Raw genomic sequence first — 24685 nt, 5'->3', positions numbered from 1 at the left:
TGATACACAAACATCCTACTGATCCCGAGTGTTATTAATAAGTTGAAAATAACAGTTTGCTGTATTCCAACCTTGTGATGTGCTATTACAGCTGCACAGTTCTCATAATTTTGCCACTGCATGTTAACCTCTACAGCTAGACCTCTCTCTCTATGCTGATAAACATGCATATGTTGGCTGCATACATTGTCATTAACAGAACCAGGCTCACGCAATTCTATGAGCAGCGCGGGGGGGGGGGGGGGTGCAGAAGTTTTACCAGCATTTATGGCAAGACTGCATATAAATAAAATGATAACCTGGAAACAGCATGACCCAAATGGTATATAAATAAAACCCATGAATAAAGATAGATACAATATTATTTGCAGATGATCAAATTGTATTAGCTACATCAGAAGGTGCTACCACCTTTTGATGTAGCTAATATCTGTCAGTAAAATTATTAAATGCAATGTCTAATGATCTGTCAGTAAAATTATTAAATGAAATTTCAGAACAATTTAATATAGAATATCAAAAGTAAAGACAAAAGTAATGGCATTCAAAGGAGAAAACCCAGTAAAAAGTAAAATAGTGATAGATAATAAAATATTAGAACAAGTAAATACTTTCAAATGCTGAGATGTGACTTATCATATGAAGAGGAAAAGATATAGATATTAAAATATCTATATCTATAAATATAACAAACTTAGTTTATTTAAGTCAGCCTTGGTACAAAACACACCAGAATCAGACTATATAACGTTCTGTCTAAAAAATAAGTAAATAAATAAAATGGCTAGAACTATAGCATTCAATTGAATGGACAATAGCAGACTGTCAAAAATATTATACAGATATAAAATAAATGGAAAAAGAAGAATTGGAAGACCAAGAAAGCAATGGCATGAGACCAGAACAGGCCACTTGGTCTAAATTCTACAATAGGAAGAAGAAGACAGCTGCTATAGGTTGATTTTCAACTGCCTGTGTAGAATGGTAGAAAATTAGAGTTTTTTTTTTTCTCTACAGGTCTGAAATAGCTGCTGGTAGACAGAGGAATAGGTGTGATGTTTACCTAACCTGCAGAAGGAGAAGATGCATGATGGAACCATGCTACATCCTGTCACTTCCCAACATGCTGCATGATGGCATAATATTTGACAGCTGTTACATTGAAGTCACAAAAATGGTTCATTTGCTATGAATAATGATGTTCGAAGTGTCTCAGTTCAGTGGATGGGATACAGGACCCAACCATTGAAGTGTACTGTATCTGGCAGAAGTACAGACTTGAGACCCATAATCAAATCCTAACTTGATAAGTTCTTAATATCAATGGAGCAAAAAATGTGTCTGTATTCAAGAGATGGAAGCTAAGCAGTAAAGGATATTCATCATTCTTTGACACTTATCTTACAGCTGGCATATGATATTGAAATATCAGTTGTTGTTTTTTTGTCACATATAAATCTCAAGAATCTACTTCTCTTATAACTTGGATGCTGTTTTTAGTAGTCTTTGATTTGGGTCATAACAAAGAACATGTTTGCTGCAAAAAATGCATGCATATAGCTTTCTGTTATGAAAACCTGTCTGAAATTGTCTCTATAATCATCATTATTCACATCTGACCTCCATGGAATTGAAGGACTTACGGCAGGAGGTCCATATTATCATGCAAAAAGTTCATCAAACCATGCTTTAAATCTATTCACAGTTTCCACATGCTCGTTCATGCATTCACTCACCAATCACTCTCCATGCAAAGAATATGCTTTTCACTTCCTTTGCTCATACCCTCCTTATACAGTGGCAACTTGTTCTACTCATCTCCTTCCACTCTATGAAAAATCTCCTTCCTCCACATTAATCTGGTAACAGTCTCCAATCATTTTGTACATCTCAATCATATTCCCTTCTCTTTCTTTTATTCACAAGACTCAGCAAGTTGCATTTTCTCAATCTTTCATGGTATCTGACATTCCATAGACCTGACACTGAGTTAATGAACCTTCTCTATACCCCCCACCTCCAATACATTCTCATCCCTTTGAAAACTACGTGATCAAATCTGCACACTGTAGTTCATCCGCAGGCTGATCAAAGCCTTCTACAAGGGAACCATAACCTCTTTGCTTCTGCATGTCATTTCAGTGTCCTTGTCATCATTGCCATAATTCATTATAATGTTCATACAGTCTTATCAGATGTGATCACTGCACTTCAGGTTGCTATCCAACCTCACTCCCAGATCTCTCAGCTCTTATCATATCAAATTGAAATAATTTTAAGATATGTTCTTACTTGTGGTTATATCAGTTAATTTAATATCATTTTTGTTCTAGGTGTTTATCAGAACTTTCCAGCCCTCCATCATATTTTCCAAACCTACTGCCTTATTAACATGAAGTTTGTGTAATTCCTCATTCCTGCTCATTAATTGCCTCTGTAGCACAATTGGAATAATGATGGTACATTGCACCCTTCAATTGGAAAAGGCCTAAGTTTGATTCTCAGCATAATGGGAGAAATCTCTATATATGGGTTTTTTTTTTAATTGAAGGTGAGTTAGTTAATCTCATATGGAGGGTTTTTTCTCCCAGAAACTCTGGTTTTTCATCGCATATACAGGCAAATTGGCCTTCGGCACATATGCAATTTACAGACATACAAATACTAATGGTGGTGGTGGGTGATAGATGGTGTTGGTGTAAATGATGATGGTAGGAGTGGTTCAGTGTAATAGTTGATGAGTCCCAATGAATATTTGAACTCTTTGGAGGTGTCACAAAATAATAATATCCAGTTAAGCTGGTGCCAAATATCATTAATATAAAAGTTAAACAATAATGAACCCCAAACAGATCCCTATGACACTCTATTAGTGACCTTCCTCTTTTGAGACACTACCTCCAACCTACACCTACACCTATCTGACAGCCAGTTACCTAACCAACTCACTAGTCTGTTAGCCTATCCCATCTGTTTCACAATTTAGCAACCAGTGCTTGTCATGTGGCAGTCTATGAAAGGTGCCTTCAAAAAAATTCAAGTATACCCATGTATATGAATCTCCCTTATCCAATCTGAATTTATCACATTGATGTAATATGTAAGCAAATTAGGGAATACAGTGGAGATTGTAGCCTTGAAAGTGAACTTGAATAGACTCAAATGGGTTTGAATAGATTTAAATGGGCATATAAATGGGGCTACCAGTTCAACATAGCAAAGTGTAAGGTTTTAAAGTTTGGGAAGCACAGATGGAATGTAGAATATAAGATTCGTGGAGATATCTTAGAGGTGGAGGAGACAAGGGATCTGGAGGTGTTGGTAGATAAGAACCTGAAATTTTGGGATCATTTTGCTAAAATTGTGAGGACAGCACAGTGTATTATGGGAATGATGTGGAGAACACTGACATAAAGAAGTAAGTATGGTATGATTCTGCTGTATAAGGCTTTGATCAGGCCAAATATGAATTACTGTGTGCAGATTTGGTCACTGGGTTTTCAAAAGGATGAAGAGATACTGGAACAGATTCAAAGGCAGTTGATTAAGGTGTTTCAGGTCTCTGGAATAAAGAGTATAAAGGCAGATTAAGAGAACGCAAATTGCAGAGTTTAGTGGATAGAGGGAAAAGGAGAGGGACATGATTGAAACATATAAGTTGGTAAAGAGTTATTACAGGATAAAATTTTTTCATAGAATGAGTGGAAACAGGGGAAGAACAAGAAGCCATCCTTGGAAGCTGTATAAGGAGGGGGGAGCAACTTAAGGGACAACTGTCTTAGGCAGCATGTGGTGGTGGGAACATGAGGATCAAGAGTTTTGGAATTGGTCATAGCATCAGAGGATCTGATTGTGACAGATGACATACTTGCCACCTCCATTGGTGAGAGTGACTATGTAGTCCTAACATGTAGGGCAAATAGGCATGTGGAGGTATCAAAACAGAAGGAAATTATGTGGCAGGCAACTATCATTGACTTAGAAACCAGCTTGCAGAAGTGCACTGGATAAAAGAATTCGAAGGAAGATGAGTCATTAGTGCATGGGAGATACTTAAGAAAAAGTTGTTGACAGCAATGGCAGATCATATACCTCAAGTGAAGAAGATAAAGCAACTTGGAGTCAAATGGATGAGAAGAGAAATAAAAGGAGAAATGCAAAAGAAAAAATAAGGAATATAGGGTTCATAGTAGGAAAGTGACTAGTATTGTAAGATGAGAAAAATTAGAATATGAAAGAAGCCTGGGCAATCCAAAGAGTTTTTTTTGCTATGTGGCAAGTAGGAGAAATTAAAGCTAGTGGATGGATTATCTTGCTGGATGGAGATGGAATTTGGGTGACCAGAGCAAATAACATATTTGATTTAATGCTCACTTTATTAGAGTGTTTCATCCTGGTATAAGGCTATATTCCTAGGATGATAATGAGTGATGAAGTATTAAAAGAGAAGGAAGGGGATGTATTCTGAATAGTGAATATGCTAAATGTTAATAAGGCAGTGGGCCTAGATGGATTTCACATGCATTTTACAGGAACGTTCCATGGAAGTGACTGTGCCATTAGCCTGCCTGCCTTATTAACATTTAGCATATTCAGTATTCAGAATACATCCCCTTCCTTCTCTTTTAATAGTGAAAAGAGGGTAAGATAGCACCACTGAATAATGGTGGCAGTAGAATGAAGATGTCATATCATAGGCCTGTTTGTATTCTTTAGTAGTTGTCAAGATTTTAGAGAAATTAATAATATCTTTTATACAGAATTGGGTAGATGAGGACAATATTATTTATGCAGGTCAGCATAGATTTGTTAAAGGCTGCTCTTGTTTTAGTAATCTGGTAACCTTTTACAATAGAGTAACAAGAGCAATAGATGAGGGTAAGGCATACACTATCATTTTTTGGATTTTACAAAGGCATTTGACAGGGTGTCACATAAGTTGATTTTTAACACGTTCGCTACCATGCTACTCAGTCATAGTTTGTTCCCGCACGCCAAGCGCTTTTCACGTCTTCAAGGTCACTACGAGTAATCTCATAGCCGGCTTATCAGATAGAATTTTGTTTCATACGCCAACTCCGAGTAATCTCATATCACTCCCATCTTCAAGGTCACTACAAGTAATCTCGTAGCCAGCTTATCAGATCGAATTTTGTTTCATACGCCAGCTACGAGTAATCTCGTATCACTTCCATCTATATATCACATGTGCTGACGCCAGTGTTTATTGCGTCTAGTTCAGTGTTAGTTTCTAGTCTCTAAGAACCTTCAATTTCGCCATGACCAGTAAAAGAAAACTTACTGATATAGAAGTAGAAGCTTATGCTAATATGAGCGATGATGAATTTCATGAAATATTTGGTTCCGATTCCGAAGATGATCCTACAGACGACTCTAGCGGTGACTCCGATGATGAAGAAACTTTTGAAGATGAAGTTAGCAACCAGCCAAATACATCAACATCAACTTATTGGGAAAATTCAGAAGAAGAGCCCCCACAATTTGACTTTGTTGAAATTGCAGGTTTTAAAATTGACACTGGAAATTTCAGTATCAAAAGGTTAGTTGAATTCTTTTCTGAAGATTTTCTCACAATTTTAGTAGAACAAACCAATTTATATGCTTTACAAAATATTGAGGAAAGCTGAGTTTAAAATTGATTTACAAATTACGATGTTATACTACGGAATAACTCGCGCTTGGCATAGAAGGTTGGTAATTGACACACGAGTATACTCGTAGTTGGCTTGTGAAGCTCATATACGAACTACGAGTATACTCGTAGTTGGCATCTGAGGCATATACACAATATACTATATTTTAGTTGAAATTATTTCTCTTCTACCAAGCCCCCAGACATGCTCTCCACTTTATTCAGAATCCAAGGGTCCAAATTAAGGTAATTATACAAACGGATAACTCGTGTTTGGCATAGGAGGTCGGTAAATCGACGTACGAGTATACTCATAGTTGGCTTGTGAAGCTCATATACGAACTACGAGTATACTCGTAGTTGGCAGCGAACGTGTTAAGTTGCAACATATGGGTTTGAATATGAGGTCAGTGGATTGGATTGGTGATTGGCTCTCTGGTAGATATCAGAGAGTTGTATTTGGGGGAGCAGTATCATGGAATAGGATGATTACAAGTGAAAGTCCACAGGGTTCAGTAATGGGACCACTACTGTTCAATCTTTAGGCTCCATAGCTCAGTCAGTATAGACAAACCCTTTGGTTGGAAAGACTTGGGTATGATTCTCATCCGTGATGAACCTTTATCTGGTCTCTTTCAACGAAAGGTGAGTTAGCCAGTCTCATATGAAAGATAGGGGGGTTTTGCCTGGAAACTCAGGTTTTTTGTTCTCCAGAACAGGCAAACCAGGTCTGTGAACACACACGAATTACAGTCAGGAATACTTGAGACCCAGCCATAGGCCTGATTCATCAGCTATGCCGGTCCCGAGCTAAGGTAAAAATTTGGGGGTTCGAGATGGTGCGATACCTTCCTGTAAAACAGGCTCATGGCCATTGTATCATCATATGCTAAAATAAATTAAAAAATGTATGCAAATGATAATGTCACAGGACTCAGGAAGTTTCCAGTTGTTTGCAGATGATGAGAAGTTTGGGAGGGTTATTAGTAATAGTGCTGATGTTTTGGCTCTTTAAGAGGATTTGAATAGGTTGGAAAGGTGGGGAAATGGGGATGTCAGTTTAATGCAACTAAATGTAAGGTTTTAAAATTTGGGATCCACATATGGGATACTTAGGACTCACTTTGTGGGATTATACTGGAAGAAGTTGAGGAAGCAAGAGATCTCAGAGTGATTGTTGATAGAGATTTGAAGTTCTGAAGTTATGTTGCAAAGGTTGCAAAAACATCTCAGAAAACTGCTGCCATATTGAGGAGGAAGGACATTGACCACAAGAGATAAAAGTGTTGTGGTTCCATTGTATAAAAGCTTTGATCAGACCACATCTGGATTTCTGTGCTCAGATCTCGTCACTGGGATTTGAAGGGGATGAAGTAACTTTGGAGAGGGTGCAAAGATGGATAAAAATAACAAAAATTATAAACCTGAAGTTTAGGGGACATATTGCAAAAGTGGTGAAGGTAACACAGAGGATTGCTGCTATTATGAGAAGGACACTGACCTGCAGAGATAAGAGGGGATAAATTAACTGTGGAAAGGATACAAAGACGGATGACAAAGATGGTTTCAGGACTGTACAAGGATAGTTATGAGGATCGGCTGAGAGAACGTGGACTGCAGAGTTTGGTGGATAGAAGAAGGAGAGGTGATATGATTGAGACTTTTAAGCTGTTGAGAGGTGGTTACAGAGTTGACACTGGGGAGTTCTTTCGCTTGGTTGATCAGCGGGAAGGAGTGATGACAAGAGGCCATCCCTGGAAGTTACGAAAGGAAACTGTGAGCAAGAAGGTAAGGAGTGGTTTCTTTGTGTGGAGGGTGGTTGAGCCGTGGAATGCACTGCCTGATGGAGTGGTGGGAGCGAGAACGGTCAGTGACTTTAAAGAGTGGTATGATAAACTTTGTGTTTCTCAGGGGGGGGGGGGACCTCCCCTCGATGAGTCTTGACAGACTTATGTCTTAGGAAGGACCTCCCTCGATGAGTCTTTTGACTCCTTGGAGGCCTGAATAATAATAATAATAATAATAACAAATATAATATCATAATCAACACTGTAATACAGTGTTGATTATGAAGACAAGCTGAGGGCATTCAGACTGAAGAGTTTCATGGATAGAAGACAAAGGGAGGATACAATCAAGACATTTAAGCTATTAAAGGGTTATTATCGTGTTAACACTAAGGAGATTTTCCATGTGATAGAATGAGGGAAAAGAGCAAGGACAAGGGACCATTCCTGGAAGCTGCAAAAGGGGGGTGGTGAGTAAAAGGTAAGAAGTAAGTTTTTTGCATAGAGAGTGGTAGGAGCATGGAATGCATTGCCTGAGAGGGTGGTGAACCTGCAGACAGTGGATGAGTTTAAATAATGGTATGATAGACTGTGTTGACCTCCCATGATGACTTTAATTTACCTTATATGACTAAATTAAAGTCATGCTTTAATTTAGGCTTTAATTTAGCCTATTAAAATTAAAGAAATAAAGGATATATAAGTTAATATTATTTTATTACCAAATAATTCAATATGAAACTTCAGTGTCATATTGAATTGAAGTGTCAAATGACTGGAGTACCCTTAGAAGGGTTCCTGTCTTAAGTAGTGTAATATGAAGACAATGCCAAAAATTGTATTATAACCTCTTGGTTAATTTTGAAACTAAGTCTCAAATTCAGTTACATGGCTATGAAATAATAGTAGAAAATATTTTTGAAACTTCCTCCCATGTGTTTGGCAATCAGTATACTATTTTCCCCCATATTAAACACCAAAATTTTTTATTCTTTTTCAAAAGAGGACAGAAGATAGATAAAATATCAGGCCTATTTAAGATGTGAAATAAACTGAGGAAATGTAGTTTAGATTGCTTGATAAGGGGAAAAAGAAAAGGTGATGTAATGGAAATCAGCTAGAGGACTTTGCACATATCATGAACAAGAGGACATTGAAGAAAGTTATGTATGTATTATTATTATACATAACACCTCCAGGGAGTCCAAAGCCTCATCGAGGAAGGGCACCCGCTCCACATCTCTAAATCCTCACTACCTATATAAAGGAAAATGGAGCAGATTTGTGTTCAGAGGACTAGGAGTGTTCTGCTTCTATCCTGGCATTTCCAGAAGTGAACTTAAACTTGTAAAATAGGAATAGTAACGGAAGTTAACTTCCCAGAATGAAGTGTGTAACTCAAATAATAATTAACTGTAACTATATAAAATTTAAAAAAAAAAAAATGAAGATGCTTACTAATTGAAGCCTCATCCAGTTCATCTTTTAAAAATTCCAGATGATCCGTTTCAAGAGTGCAAGTATGAAACTGTAACCTGAATATGACAGGTCGTTCCAGAGGACGTTGTTTTTTGTGATAACACTTGATTAAAATATCTCCTCTTAGCTGTAGACTGGGCTCCAGAGTGATAATGATGTGCTTTGTTCTTTCTGTGACAGTACTTACGAGAAAGAAAATATAACATCTTGTTATTATTAGAAGAATTTTCTGAAACTGAACACTTGGAAAACTAAATTCTTAAGAAATTAAATATTTAAACAAAATATATTCTTATTACTCATCTATCCTAGTAGAAGTAAACATTCTACTTACTACAAAATGTTTATTTCAAACAGATTTACTTTTATTTACTAGTACAGCCAGCTTTATTCATTAGGTGTAAGCAAATAACGTTTGCTTAACACTTGAATAAAGTTTAATTGATAATGCAGAAGAGATTATACATATTGGCAATGAAGAGTGAAACTGAAGGCCATCCCTGGAAGTTGCATAAAAGTGTAGCAAAGAGGGAATGAGGGATAATTTTTTACATGGAAAGTAGTGAGTTACTGGAATGTATTTCCAAAATATGAAGATCATTTATAGATGAAAGGATTTTCTCTTGGAAATTTAGATATTTATTCCTTCAAAACAGACAATGCACAATTCCCAGACAGATCGTGGAAATATAGGAGTGAGTAACCACACTATCATTATCTAAATCAGGTTTATAAACAGCTGAGTTAATTTTGCACAAAATGTCATTGTACATAGGCTGTTTAACCTAGTTACTAGGTAGCAAAATTTATTCTGTGATTTTGGAGATGAACTTTGAATGAGTGCTGAAGAACTGTTGCACATGTTTTAATATGTGTAACATAGTTTTAATAGTCCGGTCTGGGGTCTTTCCCCCAGACGCAAAGCTACATGCTACCGGATGTGTCCCCAGGTTGCGGATCGGGGAATGTCCACCAGACATGGTGGCTAACTGCGAATAGCCAATAAGCAGTCCCGGACAAGAAGCGGCAATACTAACAGGATGTGGTGGGTTAGTGGATAACTCCAGTAACTCTATAAAATGTCACAGAAGTCCAATGATGGTACTGCATCAAGGCGAGCTTAGGCCACCTTAAACCTAAATCTATATTATTATTATTCAGACCTCCGTGGAGTCAAAAGACTAATCGTGGGAGGTCCTTCCTAAGAAACACAAAGTCTATCATACCACTCCTCGAACTCACTGACTGTTCTCGCTCTCACCGCTCAATCAGGGAATGCATTCCACGGTTCAACCACCATCCATGCAAAGAAACCACTCCTCACCCTCTTTCTCACAGTTTCCTTTCGTAACTTCCAGGGATGGCCTCTTGTCATCACTCCTTCCTGCTGTTCAACCAAGCGAAAGAACTCCCCAGCGTCAACCCTGTAACCACCTCTCAACAGTTTAAAAGTCTCAATCATATTACCTCTTCTTCTTCTATCCACCAAACTCTGCAGTCCACATTCCCTCAGCCGATCCTCATAACTATCATTGTACAGTCCTGAAACCATCTTTGTTATCTGCCTTTGTACCCTTCCCACACTTAATTTATCCCCTTCAAATCCTAGAGACCAAACCTGAGAACAATACTCTGAGTGTGGTCTGATCAGGGTCTTATACAATGGAATGATAACTGAAGGTCAGTGTCATTCTCATTATTGCAGCAATCCTCTGTGTTACCTTTACCACCTTTGCAATATGTCCCCTAAATTTCAGGTTTCTATCAATTATCAACCCCAGATCTCATGTCTCATCTACTTCCTCCAGTATAACACCTCTCATAGAGTATGTAGCATCCCATCGATGTTTCCCGAAGCTCAAGACCTTACATTTTGCTGCATTAAACCGAGACCCCCATTCATTTGCCCATCTATCTACCTTATTCAAATCCTCTTGCAGGGCTACCACATCTGCACTATTACTAATAATCCTTCCCTGCTTCGCATCATCTGCAAACAACTGAATATTTCCTTGCAATTGACTGACAATGTCATTGATATAAAGGTTAAACAATATAGGTTCCAGTACTGAGCCATGTGGATCCCATGTGTAACCCTCTGCTTCCTTGAAACTGCCCCACCATACACAACTCTGGACAGCCAATCCTGAATCCAGTTGACCAATCTGACATCCAGACCCATGTGCTGCAACTTAAATATCAGCTTATAATGTGGCACCCAGTCAAATGCCTTCGCTAAGTCTAAGAAAATGGCAATACATACCTTTCCATCATCTAATGCTCTTGTAACTTTATCATAGGGTAGCATATTGCTAAAACAAGAGCGCCTCTTCACTAATCCATGTTGACTCTCACAGATAACATTACTCTCATCTGCCCAATGCTGTATACGGTCCTTCACTACTTTCTCCATGATCTTACTAACTACTGATTACACACAAACTACCCTATAATTAGACACTTCCATTTTTGTTACCACCCTTATGCAATGGCACTATCTTACCTTCCTTCCATTCCCTGGGCACCTTTGCCAAAGCCAGACTTTCATTGAAAAGCCACGTTAAAGGTACTGTTAATTCCCTAGCACATTCTCTCAAAACTCGTGGCGAAATACCATCCAGTCCCACAGCTTTACTGACATCCAGAGTACTCAGTATCTGAAACACACTCTCCTCCTCTACCTCCAGACCTCGTACCAGTCCTATCCCTCTAGCATTAAAACTGACTCCTCTAGGATGAAATACTCCAATAAAGTGTTCATTGAACAATTTCACTATGTCCTCTGCATCAGTCACTCTATTCCCATTTTTATCCCACAATATCATTCTTCCACAGTCATTTCTCCTCCTACTGGCCACATAGCTAAAAAATTCCCTAGGATTTTCTTTGGATCTTAGGGCCAATCTCCTCTCATATTCCAGTTTCGCTTTCCTTACCACACTAGTCACTCTTCTGGCCTGTGTCTTATATTCTTCATGCATCCTCTCTTCACCTGCCTCCTTATATCTCTTCCATAGCCTCTTTTTCGCATGCAATTCCTGTTTAATATTGTTTGTCATCCACTTTACTCCAAATTGTGTCCTCTTGTTCACTCGTGGTATACAACTTAACATTGCTGCTAACAGATATTCTTTCATAATTTCCCATGCACTAATGATATCCTAGCCTTCCAATTCCTCCCTCCATGAAACTTCCCCAAGTTGACATCTTAGACTATTATAATCACCTGCCTTTTAATTCCACACACGTTCCCGTCTCTTTGATACTCGTGCATGTCTATTCATTTTCCAAGTCAAAACCATATGGTCACTCTCTCCAACTGGTGAGAGAGATGTTATCTCAGTTATTATCAACTCTTCTGATGCTATAACCAAATCCAAAACTCTTGAACCTCTTGTTCCCCTATTACATGTTGTCTAAGACATCTGTCCCTCAAGAATTCTAGAAATTCCATTACCTTATTGCTACATGCATCTTCCTCTCCCCAGTTCATACTACTGTAGTTAAAATCTCCCATAACAATCATTCTTCTTGCACTTGCCAAACTCAACTCTCTAAACATTTCCTGGTCCGCACCCTCTGTACTCCTGGGTCTGTAGCAACACCCCACTAAATATCCTGTCTTTCCCACCTCTACCTCATACGATATGCTTTCAAAATCATTAGTGTCGCTGCCTTCCAAAGTCTCCACTGTTAGAGGACATAGGTCGTCACTTATCATAAGCAGTACTCCACCACCAAGTTTCCCCTTCCTAACCTGCCGAAAAATGCTGTACCCAGCGACTTCTATTCCTGTATTTTATATCCTCTTCTGTCAACCATGTCTCAGTGATCCCAATACTTTTTGGCCAGGCTGATGCTATCTGCGCCACCAATTCCTCTCCCTTATTCCGGATACTCCTGGCATTAGTATAAAGCATATAAATGCCATTGTTTCTATACCCAGCATTATCCCCTCTAGACTCCACTGGGCTCAGTGTTACCTTATCTCATCCCCCTTCTCCCAAGTACCAATTCCCACAAGAGGCCACCACTGCTACCATCCTCCCTGGGACACACTGACTTTTTCAGAACAACAATCTCTCTAGATGCCTACATCCTTCCTGATTCAAATGTAAGTGGTCTCTTGCATACAATTCCTCTCTGTCCTCAAACGCACTCCAAGCATCTGCATATTCCAGTCCTCTCTTGTCACACATTCTAGCTATTATGTCATTCAATATTACTGCTGTTCTGCTCAGTTCGTCATTATCATACCTAGGCAATACACACACTATCTTTCCTCTCTGTGTCTTCTTTCGTACCACCTCAAGCAAGAATCTCATATCTCTCGCTGCCTTATTTACACCACCACTCAAGTCATTTGTTTCTACCATCACAATCATCTTATCCACCCTTTCACCTCTGTTAACTTCCAAAGCCACCCTTTCTATCGTTCCTCCTAGCAAACATTCCTCACGAATCCTATCTTGAACACCACGGATCATTGAGTCCTCATACATTATACCTCTTATCATTCCCTCTCTCCTATTGTTTCCATATTCTCCTCTTCTTTCATTCCCATACCTCTCTCTCATTCCATTCTCTCCTCTTCTAGCATTACCATACCTCTCTCTCATTCTGTCTCTCCTACTGTTTCCATTCTCTCCTCCTTTAGCACTCTCATGCCTCTCTCTCATTCTGTCTCCCCTACTGCTTCCATTCTCTCCTCTTCTAGCATTCCCATACCTCTCTCTCATTTCCTCTCTCCTACTGTTTCCATTTTCTCCTCTTCTATCACTCCCATACCTCTCTCTCATTGCATTCTCTCCTCTTCTAGCACTGCCATACCTCTCTCTCATTCCGTGTCTCCTACTGTTTCCATTCTCACTCTCCTCCTCTAGCACTCCCCTGCCTCTCTCTGTCATTCCGTCTCTCCTACTGTTTCCATTCTCTCCTCTTCTAGCATTACCATACCTCTCTCTCATTCCCTCTCTTCTACTGTTTCCATTCTCTCCTCTCCTATCATTCCCAAAACTCTCTCTCTCCCCTACTCCAATTTGACTTGCATTTATCTCTTCCATTCTCCTAATCTCATCTTTCATACTTTTTACTTCTCCCAAGACATTCCACCTCCTCTTTCAGCTGCTCTATCAACCTCTTCAGGTCAGTCACTCTAAATCGAAATTCACTCTCCCAAACAAAACCACTCCTAAACTTTCACAGTCACTCACGCCTTCTACACTATCAACTATTATTTTCTCATTCACATTTTTTTTTATTCTCTCCTATCACACTACTCGTCTTCCTGTATTCATTTCCCATTGCTGGAGCAACAAGGTCAGTTATTGAGATATCTGCTGCATTTATTTCCTCCCACTGCCTGCACTTTAATATACACGCACCCCCATCCTCTCTCACAAGCCAGATATCCAATTTCCGAGACGCATACATGCCGCAATTACTACATGTCACAAACTCCCTTATTATATTGTTTATATTAGAGTGCCTAAATGGCAGAGGACTTGGCAATATGCCATTTGCGAATCCGCCATCATTCGTTACTGCCGAGGGACTACTAGTGTAATCGTTAATTATTCAAAATAGTTTCAAAAATAAACGCTAAATAAGTATTAGGGAGTATAAATAAATAAGAAAAGTATAAACAATTACAAGCAAAACAAAACATTAAGTACACTAAATAAAATGAAATAAAACTAAATACAGTAATGAAAACTTAGCGTCATCTTGTCTTCCACTGTTATGCATCCGCCCCATCTTCTTGGTAAACAAAATATACAATATTGTGACAACACTAACTTCAAAAAACAACCACTATAGTACACTCGTATTCCAGAGAAACAATTTAGCACTCAAAAACGTAAAATAATGGACTATTCACTGATTAAAAACTGACTTTCTTCAGCACAGCTCAAATTCACCTCCACGTGCTACGGCAACATTAGCATCGTATGTTCCTTCTCCTTCTGATTCTCTCACAAACTCTTCAAGGAAGACTAAGGGTTTTTCAGATAAGTGTCAATGTGCTGACAGTAAAAAGAAAATACGATTGAAATCTGATGCCAAAGTACAAGAAAAAAGACTCATGCTGGCTTGGACGTCGCACGGTCAAACAAGGTCCGCGTCCCCAATCAAGTAATCAGGGTTGGGTCGAAAAATCAGTTACTGAAAAAAAAGACAAAAAAATCAGCCTCAGGCCTGTAAAGGATGGAATTTCAATTGGCACATGGAATGTCTGTACACTCTGGGCAACTGAAAAATTGCAGTTGCTTCAAGAAGAAATGAAGAAATACAGATGTGATATATTGGGTATTTCAGAAATGAGATGGACAGTGTCAGGGGAATCAAATTGTGGTAGAGTTCTCTGGTCAGGAAATGAAAGTAAGCATGAAGCAGGCATAAGTTTCCTGCTAAGTAACAAGGCCTGTCAGGCAATGATAGGATACAAACCAGTCAGTGAAAGAATAATGGTTGCAAGATTCAGTGCCCAACCATTTAATATCACAACCATTCAAATATATGCGCCCACTGCAGAGAGTGCAGATGAAAACATTAAGAAATTTTACAGGGATCTACAACTAGTAATTTATGAGATGCCGAAGCAGAATATACTCATCATTAGAATAGACTGGAATGCAAAGATTGGCAAAAATAACACAGGATGGGAAAAGGTTATGGGAAAATTTGGATATGGAGAAAGTGTCTGTGAATAGGCGTTGAGGAATAGCCAAGGACAACATAACCAAACTCAGTTCTTTTTTATCTTGTGAATGAGAGCAGAAGTATGAAAGATAAGATTAGGAGAATGGAAGAGATAAATGCAAGGCGAATCAGAGTAGGAGAGAGAGAGAATTTAGGCAGTATGAGTGAGAGGTATAGGGGTGCTAGAAGAGGAGAGAATGGAAACAGTAGAAGAGAGGGAATGAGAGAGAGGTATGGGAATGCTAGCAGATGAGAGGATGGAAACAGTAGACGGAATGAGAGAGAGAGAGAGATGGAAGTGCTAGAAGAGGAGAGAATGGAAACGTTAGGAGAGATGGAATGAGAGAGAGGTATGGGAATGCTAGAAGACGAAAGAATGGAAACAGTAGTAGGAGAGACAGAATGAGAGAGAGATATGTAAGTGCTAGAAGTGGAGAAAATGGAAACAATAGGAGAGAGGGAATGAGAGAGATGTATGGGAGTGCTAGAAGAGGAGAGAATGGAAAGAGTAGCAGAGAGAGGTATGGGAATGAAAGAAGAGGAGAGAATGGAAACAATAGGAGCGAGGGAATGGTAAGAGATATAATGTATGGCGACTCAATGATCCGTGGTGTTCAAGATAGGATGTGTGAGGAGTGTTTGCCAGGAGGAACAATAGAAAGGGTGGCTATGGCAATTAAGAGAGGTGAAAGGGTGGATGAGATGACAGTGATGGTAGGAACGAATATCTTGAGTGGTAATGTAAGTCGGGCAGCGAGAGATATGAGATTTTTTCTTGAGACTGTATGGAAGAAGACAGAGAGAGGAAAAATAGTGTACGTGTTGCCTAGGTATGATAATGATGAACTGAGCAGAAGAGCGATGATATTGAATGGCATAATAGCGAGAATGTTTGACAAGAGAGGACTGGTATATGTGGATGCTTGGAGTGCGTTTGAGGACAGAGAGGAATTGTATGCGAGAGACTGTTTACATTTGAATTAGGAAGGACGTAGGCATCAGGAAAGATTGCTGTTCTGAACGAGTCAGTGTGTCCCAGGGAGGATGATAGCAGGGGTGGCCTCTTGTTGGAATGGATACTTGGGAGAAGGGAGACAATGTCAGGTAACTCTGAGCACAGTGGAGTCTAGAAGGGATAATGCTGGGTATAGAAACAATGGCATTTATATGCTTTATACTAATGCCAGGAGTATCCGGAATAAGGGAGAGGAATTGGTGGCACAGATAGCATCAGCCTAGCCAAAAATTATTGGGATCACTGAGACGTGGTTGACAGAAGGGGATATAATAACAGGAATAGAAGTCGCTGGGTATAGCATTTTTCGTCAGGATAGGAGGGGAAACCATGGTGGTGGGGTACTGCTTATGATAAGTGATGACCTATGTCCTCTAAGAGTGGAGAATTTGGAAGGAAGTGAGACAAATGATTTTTAGAGCATATGGTGTGAGGTAGAGGCAGGCAAGACAGGATATTTAATGGGGTGTTGCTACAGACCCAGGAGCACAGAGAATGGGAACCAGGAGATGTTTAGACAGCTAAGTTTGGCAAGTGCAAGAAGAATGATTGTTATGGGAGATTTTAACTTGAGTAGTATAAAATGGAGAGAGGAAGATGCATGTAGCAATAGGGGAATGGAATTTCTAGAATTCTTGAGGGACAAATGTCTTAGGCAACATGTACCAGAGGGAACAAGAGGTTCAAGAGTTTTGGATTTGGTTATAGCATCAGAAGAGTTGATAACTGAGTTGACGTCTCTCCGACCAGCTGGAGAGAGTGACCATATGGTGTTGACTTGGAAAATGAATAGACATGCAGGAGTATCAAAGAGACGGGAACTTATGTGGAATTATAAGGTGGGTGTTTATAATAGTCTTAGACGTCAATTTCGGGAAGTTTCATGGAGGGAGGAATTGGAAGGCCAGGATATCACTAGTCAGTGGGAAATTGTGAAAGAATATTTGTTATCAGCAATGGTAACTTGTATACCACGAGTGAAGAAGAGGACGCAATTTGGAGTAAAGTGGATGACAAACAATATTAAACAGGAATTGCATGAAAAGAGGCTATAGAAGAGATATAAGGAGACAGGTGAAGAGATGCATGAGGAATATAAGACACAGGCCAGAAGAGTGACTAGTGTGGTAAGGAAAGCGAAACTGGAATATGAGAGGAGATTGGCCCTAAGATCCAAAGAAAATCCTTGGGAATTTTTAGCTATGTGGCCAGTAGGAGGAGAAATGACTGTGGAAGAATGATATTGTGGGATAACAATGGGAATAGAGTGACTGATGCAGAGGACATAGTGGAATTGTTCAATGAACACTTTATTGGAGTATTTCATCCTAGAGGAGTCAGTTTTAATGCTAGAGGGATAGGACTGGTTCGAGGTCTGGAGGTACAGGAGGAGAGTGTGTTTCAGATACTGAGTACTCTGGATGTCAGTAAAGCTGTGGGACTGGATGGTATTTCGCCACGAGTTTTGAGAGAATGTGCTAGGGAATTAACAGTACCTTTAACGTGGCTTTTCAATGAAAGTCTGGCTTTGGCAAAGGTGCCCAGGGAATGGAAGGAAGGTAAGATAGTGCCATTGCATAAGGGTGGTAACAGACTGGAAGTGTCTAATTATAGGCCAGTCTGTGTGTCATCAGTAGTTGTTAAGATCTTATAGAAAGTAGTGAGGGACCGTATACAGCATTGGGCAGATGAGGGTAATGTTATCTGTGAGAATGAACATGGATTTGTAAAAGGACGCTCTTGTTTTAGCAATATGCTAGCCTTTTATGATAAAGTTACAAGAACATTAGATGAGGGAAGGGCATATACTGCAATTTTCTTAGACTTGGCGAAGGCATTTGACAGGGTGCCACATGATAAGCTGATATTTAAGTTGCAGCACATGGGTCTGGATGTCAGATTGGTCAACTGGATTCAGGATTGGCTGTCTGATAGGTATCAGAGAGTTGTGTATGGTGGAGTAGTTTCCAGGAGGCAGAGGGTTACAAGTGGGGTCCCACAGGGCTCAGTACTAGGACCTATATTGTTTAACCTTTATATCAATGACATAGCCAGTGGATTGCAGGGGGATATTCAGTTGTTTGCGGATGATGCGAAGCTGGGAAGGATTATTAGTAATAGTGCAGATGTGGTAGCCCTGCAAGAGGATTTAAATAAGCTAGATAGATGGGCAAATGAATGGGGGTCTCGGTTTAATGCAGCAAAATGTAAGGTCTTGAGCTTTGGGAAACATCGATGGGATGCTGCATACGCTATGGGAGGAGTTATACTGGAGGAAGTAGGGGAGACAAGGGATCTGGGGTTGATGATTGTTAGAGACCTGAAGTTTAGGGGACATATTGCAAAGGTGGTGAAGGTAACACAGAGGATTGCTGCTATTATGAGAAGGACACTGACCTGCAGAGCTAAGAGGGTTATCATTCCGTTGTATAAGTCTCTGATCAGACCACACTTGGACTATTGTTGTCAGATTTGGTCCCCAGGATCTGAAGGGGATAAATTAAGCGTGGAAAGGATACAAAGACAGATGACAAAGATGGTTTCAGGACTGTACAAGGATAGTTATGAGGATCGGCTGAGAGAATGTGGACTGCAGAGTTTGGTGGATAGAAGAAGGAGAGGTGATATGATTGAGACTTTTAAACCTTTGAGAGGTGGTTACAGGGTTGACACTGGGGAGTTCTTTCGCTTGGTTGAATAGCGGGAAGGAGTGATGACAAGAGGCCATCCCTGGAAGTTACGAAAGGAAACTGTGAGCAAGAGGGTAAGGAGTTTTTTCTTTGTGTGGAGGGTGGTTGAGCTGTGGAATGCATTGCCTGATGGAGTGGTGGGAGCGAGAACGGTCAGTGAGTTTAAGGAGTGGTATGATAGACTTTGTGTTTCTCAGGGGGGGGACCTCCCCTCGATGAGTCTTGACAGACTTTGTCTTAGGAAGGACCTCCATCGATGAGGCTTTTGACTCCTTGGAGGCCTGAATAATAATAATAATAATAATAATAATAATAATAAATTGGCTAAATGATAGTGCAACAAAAGTAATCAAAGAACTAAAAGCAATCTCTCCACCAGCAGAGATCTTTGAAAATGACATCTTGGAAGAGGATGTGAATAAGGTTATAAAACACCTCAAGAACAACAAGAGTCCTGGAAATGACAACATAATAGGTGAGATGCTAAAATATGGGGGAGAATCAGTTGTAAAAGAAATACATCACTATGTAATGAAATATGGAGATCAGGATATGTCCCCAAAGAGTGGAAAAATCAGTCTTGGTTGTTCTTCGTAAGAAAGGCAGTGCTTTAGAATGCATCAATTACAGAACTATTGCATTAATGAGTCATCTTGGCAAAGTGCTGATGAAAATACTAACAGAACGCCTGAAGGGGCATATGGAGGCACCTCTTCCTGGTGAGCAAGCCGGATTTCGACAAGATTGAAGTACAGTGCAACAAATACTCGCACTAAGACTAATAGCAGAGAAAGCTCGAAGAAAGAACAAAACAATATATTGCTGTTTCGTGAACTTCCAAAAAGCATTTGACCAAAATATAACATGGGCTGACTTGGAATCCTATGGTGTGGACAATAAATTGATCCGCCTGCTGAAAGAAATAAACAGCCAAGCACAAGCAAAAATCAGGATAGCAGGTTAGACTGGAGATTGATTTGCCACTAGTCAAGGTACAAGACAAGGGGACCCAATATCACCAATCATCTTCATCACACATCTGGGAAGAACACTAGATAAGATTATAGAAGAAGGTGGAGGCATTTCAATAAATGGCATGAGAATAAACTACCTCTGCTGTGCAGATGACATCGTTCGATTGAAGAAGATGCAGCAAGGCTGGAACAGACATTGCAAACACTATACACAGAAGGAAAAAGATATGGATGAAATGTCAACTTTGAAAAAACTAAAACAATGATATTCAGACAACAGGAGTTACTGAACAGAGTTACGATAGACAGATTTCAACTAGAAAATGTGGAACACTTCACATATCTTGGATGACACATGACTTGGACCCCAAAAAAAGAGATAAAAATTAGAATAGCCAGAGCAACAACTATTTTAAAAGCCATGGACAAAATATGGATGAGCCGAGCTATAAAGATGCAAACTAAAATGCACATTGTAGAAACCTGTAATTTCAGCAGCATGTTCTACAGATGCGAGGCCTGGGTACTCCTCAGAGAATCTGAAAGGAGGATATTGGCATTTGAGAGGAAGTGCTATAGAAAGATCTTGAGAATAAACTGGATATAGAAAGTGAACAATGAGGAAATCTACAGACGAATACAACCAAAAGAAAACCTGATCCAGAAAATAATCAAAAGGAAACTACATCTATTTGGCCATATATGTAGAATAAATGATGAGAGAAAACTAAAAACGTTGCTGTTTGGAATAATTGAAGGAAAGAACAAAAGAGGAAGACCAAACAGAGAATGGGGCAATGACATCGTCAAATGGGGCAGAAACTCTATACACAAACTGAGTCATCTTGCACAAAATAGAATACAATGGAAGAATCATATCAAGATGGCAGCAGACACCTACGGGCATTAGACCCATGGTTGTTGATGATGATGATGATGATGAGTTTTAATAGATTAGAAGAGACCAGCAGAATTATCAATGACAGTTCTGTAACAAGATATTTGTGGGAAATGTAACAAAAATTGAATGTTTGAAATATAAGTCAATTGGAGAGATAGTTCATTATTCGACTTAACTATTCTCATCCATACTGAGTCAGGTATACTTTTAAGGGGCTATTAGAAATACCACCTCCAAAAATCTAAATAGCAGAGTAGGAAATGATTGTCAGACATACAAAAATATATTGGGAAAATTTAGAGAAAAGAGCAAAGCTAATAATAATGGCAAATACCTGTTGGATTTCTGCTCAGGACATGGACTGGTTATTACTAACACCATGTTCCAACATAAAATTGTGCACAAATTCACATGGAGAGAAGAGTCAAGAAATAAGAAAAGTCTCATTGACTATGTTATTGTTGATAGTGATATTTTCTCCCTTGTGCAGGACACCAGAGTGTACAGAGGATTTGAAATTGGAAGTGATCACTATTTAGGCTTGAGCAGGATAAACTTGAATTTCATATTGAAAAGAATAACATGTAAGAAAGTTTTAAAGTGAATAAAAGTTGAGCAGCTCTCAGATGTGAACTGTAGACTAAAATACACAAAGATTACTGAAGAAAAAATTAAAGAGTTTGAGAACTGGAACCAAACCTTGGAGATTCAGTGGCAAGATTTGAAGAAAACCTTGATTGATTCATCTAGAGAGGCATGTGGTGAGGTTGTCTGCAAGGATAGAAAAATCAGAACTCCATGGTGGACACAGGAAGTTAAAGAGACAGTGAAGGAAAAGAAGAAAGCATATCAAAAATTCCTAGCAAATAATTCAGCTTGTGCTCTTAGAGAATACAGAGACAAATGTAAGAAAGCTAAACACTGTGTAAAACTAGCTAAACAAAAGTAATTATTATTATTATTATTATTCAGGCCTCCAAGGAGTCAAAAGACTCATCGAGGGAGGTCCTTCCTAAGACATAAAGTCTGTCAAGCCTCATTGAGGGGAGGTCCCCCCCCTGAGAAACACAAAGTTTATCATACCACTCTTTAAACTCACTGACCATTCTCACTCCCACCACTCCATCAGGCAATGCATTCCACGGCTCAACCACCCTCCACACAAAGAAACCACTCCTTACCTTCTTGCTCACAGTTTCCTTTCGTAACGTGACCAGGCATGCAGTTAAGAATACATATTCTTACGTGAAGTAGAAAAAGCCATCAAAGGCTTAAAATGTGGAAAGACACAGGAGTAGATGATATTCGACCAGAAATGCTGAAGTATGGTGGTATGAAAGTCTTGCAGAGGCTGCACTGCATAGTTCAGAAGGCCTGGACAGAGGGACGAATTCCCGATGATTGGAGTAGAGCTCTCATAGTACCCATATATAAAACGGAAAATAAAACTGAATGTGAGAATTACGGAGGTATTTCCCTCTGTATTTAAGTTTTGTAGATCTGGAAAAGGTATATGATAAGGTTCCAAGAGAGAAGCTATTCAATACGCTACAGTTATATGGTGTCAATGGAGCATTATATCAAGCAATGGGGGGGGGGGTGGGGGGGGGGGGGGGTGGGGGGGGGGGGGGGTGGGGGGGGGGGGGGGTGGGGGGGGGGGGGGGTGGGGGGGGGGGGGGGTGGGGGGGGGGGGGGGTGGGGGGGGGGGGGGGTGGGGGGGGGGGGGGGTGGGGGGGGGGGGGGGTGGGGGGGGGGGGGGGTGGGGGGGGGGGGGGGTGGGGGGGGGGGGGGGTGGGGGGGGGGGGGGGTGGGGGGGGGGGGGGGTGGGGGGGGGGGGGGGTGGGGGGGGGGGGGGGTGGGGGGGGGGGGGGGTGGGGGGGGGGGGGGGTGGGGGGGGGGGGGGGTGGGGGGGGGGGGGGGTGGGGGGGGGGGGGGGTGGGGGGGGGGGGGGGTGGGGGGGGGGGGGGGTGGGGGGGGGGGGGGGTGGGGGGGGGGGGGGGTGGGGGGGGGGGGGGGTGGGGGGGGGGGGGGGTGGGGGGGGGGGGGGGTGGGGGGGGGGGGGGGTGGGGGGGGGGGGGGGTGGGGGGGGACTAATCTCATTATCGTTGACTTTTGAGGGGCTTAGATTTCTATTGTACCTGGATGTTTCTCATGAAATTCCTTGGCAATACATGCATAAGAACAATTAATGAAATAACTTTCCAAAATGAAAACTCATTGCAGCTGGGAAAAAGACAAAAAAGCTACACTGAGAACAACCTGTACATGTCAAAGTGAACTCAGCATCTCTGATAGTTTATAATAATATGATGGTGATATCTAGCAGCATAAGGAATGACTATAATGATTTGGAAACAACTGGTAAAATTTCAAACTTTTGGTTGAACAACTTTACAATCACCCTGTATTTCTACACGTCAAGATACTCTTGCATCACTACCATAATCCAATATGCACTTCACAACTTGTGCGGTGTGACCCGTGAATTTCAGGTTCTTGTCCACTACTACCCTCAGGTCTCTCATCTCCTCTTCCTCCTTTGCATCTGATTGTTGCTTAATATATTTCAAAACCTTATACTTTGCAACATTGAACCGACTGTTCCAATCACTTGTCCGCTTATACAATCTACTCAAGTCCTCCTGTAAGACCACTACTTCTGCTTGACTTCTCATGATTCTCCCCAGTTTTGCATTTCTCCATAGTGCTTTTCTGGGACACCACAGCCCCATATAACTTACTGATACATATCTTACAGCCAGTAATCTATTGAACTCACTGATGTATCATCCAATCCCACTCTTTTCAAATTAGTTACCAGTGTGGGAATTCATCAAACACCTTTGAAAAATTTAAGTATACCACCATATATGCATCCCCTATGTCCAATGCATTCATCAACTTGTTATAATACACATGCAGATTTGTAAATATATCACTTCCTTTTATGATAAAATTATAAAGTAATCGAATGACATGCACTTATATTAGGAAAAAAGTATTAAATATTTGTAAAATTTTATAAAAGTCATTGTCAATACAGTTCAAAAGAGATAAATATAGATTAAGAGATAAAAGAGATATGGTTATCTCCTTTCAACTGTATTCACAATGGTTAGGAAACCTAACTGAAAATTCTACAAATATCCCTAATATAAGCATCATTCCATTACTTTATAATTTTATTATGTCATCTTCCTATATCTTGGGACCTGAGCTGTTGTAAGACTCTTATTAAACAGGTATGGCAAGGTTACCACTAAATCTCTGAACATTTCCTTGATACCATAAAATATTATTGCTTTATTGACATCAAGCTTATTTAATTCCTCATATACTTCCTGCTTGCTCACCATTAAGCCATCCTCTCCTACTTCCTCTACACTTGAGATTCTTGTGATTTCACGCTAATGACAATGAAACACCTTTATGAATTGTTCACTGAATACTTCAACTATTTCCTTTACATCAGAAACTTATCTGT

The 24685-nt window shown here is 40.1% G+C and overlaps 1 protein-coding gene across 1 annotated transcript in view; it reads right to left on the bottom strand.

Moving 5' to 3' along the window:
- LOC150099091 (tensin-1-like) overlaps positions 1-24685 on the bottom strand; it is a 780515-nt gene that overhangs the window by 401808 nt on the left and 354022 nt on the right. Inside the window, exon 14 of the mRNA XM_090405808.1 lies at positions 8899-9101. Within this exon, the coding sequence (XP_090261934.1) occupies positions 8899-9101 (203 nt within the window). The remainder of the gene's footprint in view (positions 1-8898; positions 9102-24685) is intronic.

The sequence above is a fragment of the Typopeltis vanoorti genome, chromosome 15 (genome assembly GCF_054136105.1).
Source record: "Typopeltis vanoorti isolate ZY-2024b chromosome 15, IOZ_Tvanoo_1.0, whole genome shotgun sequence".
NCBI classification, from domain to species: Eukaryota; Metazoa; Arthropoda; class Arachnida; order Uropygi; family Thelyphonidae; genus Typopeltis; species Typopeltis vanoorti.
Note: the sequence above shows the minus strand (reverse complement) of the source record. Positions and strands in the feature narration are given on the sequence as shown.